General features: G+C 44.1%; 1 protein-coding gene across 2 annotated transcripts in view; it reads left to right on the top strand.

The window, feature by feature from the left end:
• Eif3l (eukaryotic translation initiation factor 3 subunit L) overlaps positions 1-10,767 on the top strand; it is a 22,447-nt gene that overhangs the window by 2,143 nt on the left and 9,537 nt on the right. Inside the window, exons 3-8 of one of the 2 annotated variants that reach the window (XM_008851284.3) lie at positions 491-701; positions 4,410-4,489; positions 5,730-5,791; positions 7,827-7,896; positions 8,100-8,173; positions 10,169-10,340. In XM_008851284.3, coding sequence (XP_008849506.1) covers positions 491-701; positions 4,410-4,489; positions 5,730-5,791; positions 7,827-7,896; positions 8,100-8,173; positions 10,169-10,340 — 669 coding nt within the window. Of the gene's footprint in view, positions 1-490; positions 702-4,409; positions 4,490-5,729; positions 5,792-7,826; positions 7,897-8,099; positions 8,174-10,168; positions 10,341-10,767 lie in introns of those variants that run through there. The other variant, XM_029555076.1, reaches the window with a different exon arrangement.

Here is a 10,767-nt window from a genome sequence, read left to right as displayed (position 1 = left end):
TTTTTTTTTATTATTATTAAAATATTTATTTTTTATTTCATGTGCAAGTGTTTGCCTGCGTATATATAGGTACACCATGTGCATGAAGTGCCCACGGAAACAAGAAGAGGGCACCCTGAAATTGGAGTTTAGAGAAAGTAGTGGGCCATCATGTGGTACTGGAAATGGAACTCAGGTCTTCTGGAAGATTAATATGTGTTCTTACTTGCTGAGCCATCTCTCCAGCCCCATAATTGTTCAGAAGAAACAAAGCAGGATTGGGAGTGACTTAGGGAAAGTTTATATCTCTAAAGAGGAAATTGTTTCTGCATTTTATAGATGAATTGAGTCTGGGGGATGATCTCACTGTGATTTGAACCTATGCCCTTGTACAGGCTAGGCGAGCACTCTATGACTTACTTGTGTCTCCAGCCCTGTCTTGCCCTTGTGTTCCATCATCTATACAGGCTTGAAAGCACTCTGTAAAGTGTTTATTGTATCCAACCTATAGGAGATCCAAAACAGGACCTTGCTTACGAACGACAATATGAGCAGCAGACCTATCAGGTGATTCCAGAAGTGATCAAAAACTTCATCCAGTATTTCCATAAAACCGTATCAGATTTGATTGACCAGAAGGTATATGAGCTCCAGGCCAGTCGTGTCTCCAGTGATGTCATTGATCAGAAGGTGTATGAGATTCAGGACATCTATGAGAACAGGTAGGGACCATAATGATGTCTTTGAGTGGGACTGGCCTGGTGATGCAGCTCCTACAAAACCATAGCGTGCACTTCTCTGTGAAGATTTGGGAAGCCCGGCATTGTTGTGTACACCTAAGGATCCTAGCACTTGGGAAATAGGCAGATCAGGAGTTCATGGTCAGCTTCACCTACACACTGAGTTCAAGGCCAGCTTGGGTTACAAAAGACCCTGCATCAAAAGGGGAAAGAGGGGGCTAGAGAGATGGCTCAGTGGTTAAGAGTGGTTGCTCTTGCAGAGGACCTAGGCTTGGTTCCCAGCACCCACATGGTGGCTAACAATCATCCATAACTCTGGTTCCAGGGTATCCAGTGCCCTCTTGTGACCTCCATGGGCATTGTATGACTAATGTAGGTAATACACTCATACACATAAACAAAAATAATAATTATTTTTGGTCTTTTTGAGACGGTCTCCCTGTAGCCGCAACTGTCCTGGAACTCACTATGTAGACAAGGCTGGCCTTGAACTCACAGAGATCCTCTGCCTCCCAAGTGCTGGGATTAAAGGCGTGCGCCACCACGCCTGGCCAAAAATAATAAATTTTTTAAGAAAGGGAAAGGAACTAGGCATGCCTTTAATCCTAGCACCCAAGCAGAGGCAGGCAGAGCTCTAAGTTCAAGGTCAGCCTGGTCTACATAGGGAGTTAAAGGCCAGCCGAGGGCCACAGGGAAACCTTGTCCCTAGGAGAAGGAAAGGAGAGAAAGTGGCATGCTTAATGTATCTTTGTGACTCTTGGGCTAGCAACATATTATTTAGTTGGAATTTGTATCCAAAAACTTGAAAAAGGCCTAAAATACATCGTTATCAATCATTATAGTAGTAGCAGTTACAGATTATCAGTATAGATCAAGCAGTGTTAAAAGTATTTTTTGTGTACTTTATCCTTCACAATAACCCCATGATGTAAAGTTCTGTGGTTTTTCTAATTTAGAGTTGAAGAAACATCACAGAAACAAGTCACATTGCTGTGTGTGTGTGTGTGTGTGTGTGTGTGTGTGTGTGTGTGTGTGTGTGTGTGTGTGTTGAAGTTTGAACCTGCATGGTCTGACACTAGAGCTTAATTTCTAAACTGCTTTACAACCTCTTGATGCATAGCAGCATGAACCAAGCTCTGGAGCAGTTTTGAGGGGATCCTGATAAAATGATGCTAGATATAAGACAAGTCAGCTAGGAATGAGATAGGAAAGGGTTAAGCAAGGAAACCTTGGACCTCAAGCAGGTCCCAGAAGGATAGAGAATGCAGATAGCATTGGATCAGTGAATAGGAATTAATCCTAGTCCTCATTCTGAGATTTTTCTGAATAAAAATACTTAGGCTCATTGTGGTATATTGGCCCAACACACAGAAGGCTCAGGATAAAGGATGGACACGTCAAGGCCAGCTAGTGAAAAACAGAAACTTATCTAAACTATTCCTCTGGGGCTGGAGGGATGGCTCAGTGGTTAAGAACACTGGCTGCTCTTACAGAGGACCCAGGTTCTGCTCACAGTACCCACAGCTGCTGGCTAACTAATTTCAGTTCCAGGGGATCTGATGCCCTCTTCTGACATCCTCCGGCATTACATGCATTCAGGCAAAACGCTCATTAAAAACTACATAAATAAAAGGGATTTTTTTTTAACTAAAGTGTTATTCCTAGACCTAGGCATGGTGGTACATACCTGTAATCCTAACCCTTAGAAGGATGCAACAGGAAGATTGCCATGAGTTTGAGGCCACTCTGGGCAACATATGAGACACTGTCACACTGTTTCAAGACAAATAAATTCTACCTATAATCAGCATTTTATTTCTATTTCTCTGGCTTTTTGAGACAGGGTCTAGAATTCTCAGCAATCCTCTTAAGCCAGCCCCTCCTTCCCCCACCATACTAAGCTAGCATTTTATTTATTTATTTGTGGTTTGGTTTTTTTGTTTTTGTTTTTGTTTTTAAGACAGGGTCTCCTTGTAGCCCTAGCTGTCCTGGAACTCACTAGGTAGCCCAAACTGCCCTTGAACTCACAGAGGTCCACATACTCTGTCTCCTGAGTGCTGGGATTAAAGGTATATGCTACTAAGGAACTAGCATTTTATTTGTTTTTTAAATGGGGTGGTAGAAGGGAAGACGGGTTTCTTTTTTTTTTTAATTTATTTTATTTTTTATTATTTTTTTATTATTTTATTTTATGTGTACGAGTGTGTTGCCTGCATGTGTGTGAGTGCGCCTGTGTCGTGCAATGATGCCAAGGAGGTCAGAAGAGGGCGCCGGATTCCCCTGGAACTGGAGTTAAGGGTGGTTCATAGCCGCCATGAGGGTGCTAGGAATCAAACCCGGGTCGTCTGCAAGAGCAGTCAGTTGAGCTAGCATTTTAAAACTGAAGTTATTTGCTCCCTTATTTTTGGCTAATTCAGTGCATATTGTACATTTGTAGCACATCTCAATTCATATATGTGAGAAAAATACAGAATCTGTGATTAGATTTTCATAAAAGTTAAAATTGGAAAAGTAGCTTTACATACTCAAGTTCCAGATATACCTAAAAAAAGTTTTCCAGTAGTTTCATTTTTGTGTATTTGGGGTGGGGGTTGAGACAGTGTCTCCCTATAGCCTGGAATTTAGCCTAGAATTGGCTAGTTGGCCTTGATCTCACAGAGATCCATTTGCCTCTGCCTCTCCAAGTGCTGGGATTAAAGGTGTATACCAGCATGCCCAGTGTGAGAACTGGCCCCATCCTGTATGTAGTCCAAGCTGGCATCAAACTCCTGATCCTCTTTGTAAGTTTTTTGTTGTTTAGAGTACATCTCAATACACAGCCCTGGCAGACTTGGAACTCACTCTGTAAACCAGGCTGGCCTCAAAAACTCAGAAATCTGCCTTCCTCTATCCCCCGAGTGTATCTTGATTATATTTATCCCCAACTTGTCCTAGATACTCTGAACATTCCTAGCTTCATATCTTTTTTTAACCACCTACTGAGTCCAGTTAGTGCTGTACAATCACACACTAAAATGTGATTTTAAAAACTAGCTGAAATGTAAGTATCCCTTCTTTAATCACAAGAGCAACATGTAGCTCCTGGCTGTTTTGGGCAGTGCAGATGAGATGGTAGTAGAAGCCATGCATACAGTAGATTCTTCCTCAGGGCTTGCAGTGGGAAGCGAGGCTGTGGAACAGGTACCCTCTTAGGATGCACGTGCAATAAAGCACTGCACAGCCAGGAAAGGAGACAGATTGGAGAGAAAATTCAAAGTCAGTCAGCAGAAGTGTCATGGGAACCCAGGTCTTCAAAAGAAACTTTGAAGGGTATGGCCAACTGAACGCCCAGCCCAGCTTCAAGCTCTTTTAATAAAGGAAGGTCTGAAGAGCCGGGTGTGGCAGTATATGCCTTTATTCCCTGCCCTGCGGAGGCAAAGGAAAGCTGATCTCTGAGATATGGAGGCCAGCCTAGTTTATATAGTGAGTTCCAGGTCACTTGGGGCTACTGTGAGACCCTGTCTCAAAAAAAAAACAAAAAAAACGGAAGGTCTGATGAGCAGAGTTGGGTTGAGAGAACCCATAGACTTAGAGCTCCTTAGGCTCTGTTTCTATGACATCTCTCTGAGTCTAGGTCCCCACCTATAAAATATGAGGGTTGGGTCTTGCATCCTTATTTTGGAGCTGTAAATTTTCACGCTTGTTTTTCAGCTGGACCAAGCTGACTGAAAGATTCTTCAAGAATACACCTTGGCCTGAGGCTGAAGCCATTGCTCCACAAGTTGGCAACGGTAGGTGTAATGCTGTGTCTCCTGTCCCGGTGGATGCTCTGGCAGAGTTCATTAGGCAGAGGGGTCAAGAGCGTTTGTGTGTGTTTGACTGTGTGTGTTTGACTCAGCATTTGTTTCCCTAAGGCTTAGGCTGTAGCACGTTGTTAGTACAATTGCATGTTGAGTGAAGGCTATGTAATTTGGAAGAGGATAGAGATCTCTCAGGTATGGAGAGAGCCAAAATGAGCTTTGTCTTCTTTCCTTTTCCCTCTTTTTTTTTTTTGAGGGGGTGGGGTTCATAACAGCTCTAAACTTGGCTTAGGCTTGCTAGCTTCTCTCCCTTTTCTTTCCATATATGAATAAGGTCAGTAGATACAGCTTCTCTTGTGTGTGTTGCTGGGGATGTGGGGATGTAGCCCAAGACCTCACGTGTGCTAGGCAGGCTCTCTCCTGTTGAGGTATGCCCCCAGCCATTCAGCACAAGTTTGAAAAGACCATCCCCCCCCCCCAATTGAATTATCCTGGCACACTTGCTGAAGTCATGTGATCATATGTATAAGTAAGGATTTATGTCCAGACTCGATTATGTCTTTTTGCGGGGGGTGGGGAGACAGGGTGTTGCTAAGTTGCCCAGGGTTTTGCCTCAGCCTCCCAAGTAGCTGGAGTTTCACATCTGCACTCCCAGGCCTGGCTGCTAACATTTTTTGAACACTTAATGTCATTGTTAGAGGTTCACAACTAATTCTGAAATGTTGTTTTCCCTGTTGCTCAGAAATTATGCTATGTTTAATATTTTCCCCATGAAGAATGGAGTATTCCATACATTAAGAACAACAGGATCAGGCCGGGCGTGGTGGTGCACACCTTTAAAAAAAAAAGAAAAAAGAACAACAAGATCTTGGTGCCTTTGGAGGCTTTCTGGGAACAGGACTTTAGGAGTTCTAAAAGGCGAATATGTCTAGAAGGAGTACCTGTGAGGTTTCTGGAAGCAAAGAAAGCACATGACTTTTGGGGGGGCGGGACTTTTGAGACAGAGTCTCCCTGTAGCCCCTTCTGGCCCAGAACTCACTTTATAGGCCAGGCTGGCCTTGAACTCACAGAGATCCGCCTGCCTCTGCCTCCCAAGTGCTGGGAGGCACCACAATGCCTGGCGATGTTTGGTGTTTAAAATTGCCTCTATACCTCTACCCCAAAGACCACAGCACAGAATACCTCAGTTGGTTTGTGTATTAATGCACTGCCCTTTTACCATCTCTTTCAGATGCTGTATTCCTTATTTTGTACAAAGAATTATACTACAGGCATATATATGCCAAAGTCAGTGTGAGTATTTTATATAAGTGTTACTTACACTTTCAAATTTTTATGCTGGTTTCATCCCTACAACACAGTTATTGATTCCATGTCTAAGAGTGACTGGTATGTTTTGTTCTGTTTTGTTTTACTTTGAAGAAATGGCAAAAGGAACTAAAGGTTTAACTCAGAAAGCTGGATATCTATTGTCAGCACATGAACACTCGACCTGTCTGTAATGTCTCCCTCACCCCAGGCCTCCTTCCTGCAGCCTAGATTAGAAAACACTAGTTACTAGCACATTGTGTTATTGGTTTATATGGGGGTCTCTGCTTTTCCCACTAGTATGTTATCAGCACTTAGATTTGGGTTTGTCTTGCTCACTGCTAAAATCCAGTGCCTGGAACAGTCGGGTTTGTCAATGGTAACATGTCAGTTGTTGAGCACATGTAAGCTTCTGGGCTATGTAAATGAAGGAAACTGGCATCAGGAGCATTATTTGAAGCCTCTTTAGCCTGGTGCTTCCTGTTCAGCCCTCAATGACTAGTTGCTCTGCCTAGAGCTCCTGTCTTGGTCATAGGTGGCACCATTGGTGGCAGTTGGAGGAGGTCCTGGGCTGTGTTCCTGGCATCCCAGTGGGATTTCTACTGCTTTACCTGAGAGAAAGTAAAGATTGCCTACTACCATTACTGCGTCAGTTCAAGTACTCTGGGCTAGATTGGGAAGGTGGCTATGGTGTGAGCATTGCTTCTTTGGGAGGACTGTGGTCTAGCCGGGTTCCCAGCTCTTCTATTCTGAAGAGAAGAAACTGCAGGTCAGTGGCACCACAGTGTCTTTTCGTGGCACATTCATGGACATGACCAGTTTTAAACTCCTGGAGAGAGGTTTTTCGTTGGATGAACATTTTTCTTTTTTGTTTTTTTTGAAAACCGGTGTCATTATGTAGCCCTGGGTAGACCAGAGCTCTTTGTAGACTACACTGGCCTTGAACTCGGGTCCATCTACCTCTGCCTCCTGGGTGCTGGGATTTTAAAGGTGTGTGACATTAACACCCCTCCCCCTTTTATTTTTTTGAGGTAAGGTCACACTAAGTAGCTCTGGGTAGCCTGGAATTTGATGTATAGACCAGGCTGGCCCTGAACTCACAGAGATCCATCCACCTGATCCATACTGGGACTAAAAGCATATACCACCACACCCAGCCCTGGATGATTTTTTTTTTTTGATCTTTTTGAGACAGGGTCTCCCTGTAGCCCCAGCTGCCCTGGAAATCACTATGTAGACCCAGGCTGGCCTTGAACTCACAGAGATCCACCTGCCTCTGCCTTCCTGAGTGCTGGGATTAAAGGCGTGTGCCACCACACCCAGTTATTTTATTATTACTGTTATTTTTATTTTATGTGTATGAGTGTTATACCTGCATGTAGGTAAATGCACCCATGTTGTGCAGTGCCTGCGGAGGACAGAAGAGGCTGTCGGATCCTCTGGAACTGAAGTTACAGACAGTTGTTAGCTGCCATGTGGGTGCTGGAATTCTGCAAGAATAGTCAGTGTTCTTAACCGCTGAGCCATCTCTCCAGCCCCTATTATTATTTTTTTAATTTATATGAGTGCATTGCCTACATGTATGTAAGTGCACCTGTGTCAGGCAGTGCCTGTGGAGGTCAGAGAGGACGTTGAATTCCCCTGGAATGGAGTTACTGACTCCATGTGGGTGCTGGGAATCGAACCCAGGTCCTCTGCAAGAGCAACTAGTGCTCTTAACCGCTGAGCCCTATCTCCAGCCCCTATTTTACTTTAGTTTTTATTTTTATTTTTTTATGTCTGTGAGTATATTGCCTGCATGTGTGTGTAAATGCTCCTGTGTCATGCAGTGCCCTTGGAGGCAGGAGAAAGGCATTGGTTCCTCTGGAACTGAAGTTAAGGACAGTTGTTAGCCACCATGTGGATTCTGGGAGTTGAATCTAGGTCCTCTGCAAGAGCAGTCAGTGCTCTTAACCGCTCTCCAGCCCCTAAACACTTAAATTATATATTTGTGTTCTAATTATCTCTGTTCTCTTTACAGGGAGGACCCTCCTTAGAGCAGAGGTTCGAATCCTATTACAACTACTGCAATCTCTTCAACTACATTCTTAGTAAGTCTCAGATTTGGCCAAAGGGTGAAGTTATGAGGGCTCCCAGCTCCTTTCAGCAGGATTTTACTGTACAAGTAGGAAAAGGAAGGTGTGGTGATTGATTCCTAGTCCTTTGATGAGAGAAATTACAAAGAACATTCTGCAGCCCTACTGAAATGGGCAGACTTACTGCCTTGAATCTGACTTTCTTATGTTCTGTATAGATGCTGATGGGCCTGCTCCCCTTGAACTACCCAACCAGTGGCTCTGGGACATCATTGATGAATTCATCTACCAGGTCAGCCTTAGCCTTAACTTAAAATAAGTAGTTCCAGCAAGGAGCCACCTAGAACATTGTGAAAATTTCCCCAGTGTGGCGTGAAGCTCCGTGGTGTGGATTCCTTTGTGGATGGATTTCTGAAGAGAACTGGGAAACCTAGCATTCCTGATAGGAGCTTGGAAGTCTTAGGCTTGAGCTCCTCACTACTACCAAGGACTTTTCTGATTTTCTGACTGTCATATAGAGCTCAGGCTTTTGAACCAGGTAGAAGTAGGTTCTAGTCTGGGACTGCCATCTGGTATCCCAGTAACTGACATTATTTCAGCTTTTCAAGTCTTTACTCACCTGTGAACTAGAAACATTCTATATCTTGATTTTCGTGTTTACCTGGTTATTTGCTAGCTCAGTATACAGTAACAGTTTCTATTGTTGTTGGGTTTTTGTTGTTGTTTTTAATCAGAAATAAAATGTTATGGCCTCAGGGTGGTCTTGTTGAGGTTCCACTGAGAACCCTGCTAGGTACATGTGGAAGCTTGGTAGCCTGGAGGTAGGACTATTTACTGACCCTGGATGTTGAGCATGTGACTTTCCTACACTGTGCAGTGCCTTCCTCATCTCTAGCACAGGATTAACAATGTTAGGCGGATTCTTGGGGCTCTGTGAATAAAGTACTTAGTCACAGAGTAATTAGTGAGTGTTCATTGTTTTGATGGGTAAGATCATTGTGATACTCTTCCAACTTTTATTTAGCCCTGTCTTAAAAGCAGAATACACAGCTGGGCATGGTGGTGCACACATATAATCCTAGGACTTGGGAGAGAGGGGGAGGAGGATTGTAGCAAGTTACAGGCCAGCCTGGTCTACATAGTAAAGATTCCATCTCATGTAGGGAAAGAAAAAGATGAGGACTTGGAAAAATTTTATACTTCTGCTTTATGGTGACAGGATGGGTTACCTCTCGCTGAGTACTTCAGTGGAAATCAGTATCTTGTTTTGTTTGAGACAGGGTCTCATTGTAGACCAGGCTACCCTTGAACTATTCTGATCCTCTTGCCTCTCCCACTGTATTGTAGGCAGGCACCAAAAGGCCTAATTGGAAATGAGTATCTTAATGAAAAGATGCTATTTGGATTCCTCAGACTGGAGAGCCTTTATAGTACAAAGTACTGGTAGACTGTGATGTGAGTGAGAACACCATCACAGGGCTCTTTGAGAGGGTGCTTGCCCTAGAGGAGACTTCAGTGCCTTTCACAGTGAAATCTGCATGCTGTACTCACCTGCTTGACCTCTGGCTCCTCAGCTCTGTCAGTCTCTTATTTGGCTTAATTTCAGATTGTTACCTCAAGGGACTGGAGGAGAATCCTCTGGCTGAGCATGATCATCCCTCTTAAGATAAGCATGGTTCCCTGGCTTAGCTGGTGTTCTCTTGTTAAGAGACTTTCTGTTTTCCCACAAAGCCTGAGTGAGGGTCAGTGTGTACCTGAGATTCTTCCTGGCCGAGTAGATATACAATGAGTGGCTCTTCTGCACCACTCTTCATTTTTTTGGTGCAAGTACTGTATAGATACATAATTACCACTGAGAAGTTTATTTTGCTTTTGCAAGTCCTGGATATTCAAAATGGAAGCTTGCCTTTGCATAGGTGTCAGCTGTTGCCTGGAAGGAAGGGCACCACAGTGATTCTTGGGTGTTTCTATAAACCTCTCTCTACGGAGCCATCACTTAGAAGAATGGTGTCCTTCTTTAGTGTGCCATTTGCTGTGACTTGGAACACTTACACTCTGTCTTCATCTCAGCCCTTAGGAGGCTGAAGCAGGAAAATTGAGTTTGAGACCAGCCTGGGCTATATAGTGATGGCCAAAGAAATTAATTGACTAATTACATTACAGGAAGTGATAGTCTACCCTCCCTTTCTGCAGTCCAGAGCCCTGGGTGGCTTCATTTTGAGCTTGTGCACATGGGCTGTCACTTGCATTCGTGCCCCTGTTGCATCTTTCCTTTCTTCCTCAACAGTTCCAGTCATTTAGTCAGTACCGCTGTAAGACTGCCAAGAAGTCGGAGGAGGAGATTGATTTCCTTCGTTCCAATCCTAAAATCTGGAATGTTCACAGCGTCCTTAATGTCCTACATTCTCTGGTAGACAAATCCAACATCAACCGGCAGCTGGAGGTGTACACAAGTGGAGGTAGGTGTAGCAGGCCAAGGGCCATGGCCTATGTACATTCAGAGGGACAGATGGGGCAATAGAGCAGTGAGCAGGTGGTGGTGCTTGGGTATGAGTAGGAGCTGGGTGCTGCTGCTGAGCTTGGCAGACTGAATTAGCGTTACTGAAATCTGCAATTTGTTGTTTTATTTTTTGAAATAGGGTCTTCCTGCGTTCTAAATGCTAGGACCAAAGGTGTGCCCCACCACACCCAGCTCCTCCTACAATTTGGTTGGTTTATTTATTAGGTTTTTGGTGGGGGGGGGGGGTTGGTTTTTTTTTGGTTTTTTTTGTTTTTTGGTTTTTTTGAGACAGGGTTTCCCCTGTAGCCTCAACTGGCCTGGAAATCACTGTGTAGACCAGGCTGACCTTGAACTCACAGAGATCCACTTGCCTCTGCCTCCCAAGT

Source organism: Nannospalax galili, unplaced genomic scaffold, assembly GCF_000622305.1.
Source record: "Nannospalax galili isolate Female #2095 unplaced genomic scaffold, S.galili_v1.0 scaffold445, whole genome shotgun sequence".
NCBI lineage: Eukaryota > Metazoa > Chordata > Mammalia > Rodentia > Spalacidae > Nannospalax > Nannospalax galili.
Note: the sequence above shows the minus strand (reverse complement) of the source record. Positions and strands in the feature narration are given on the sequence as shown.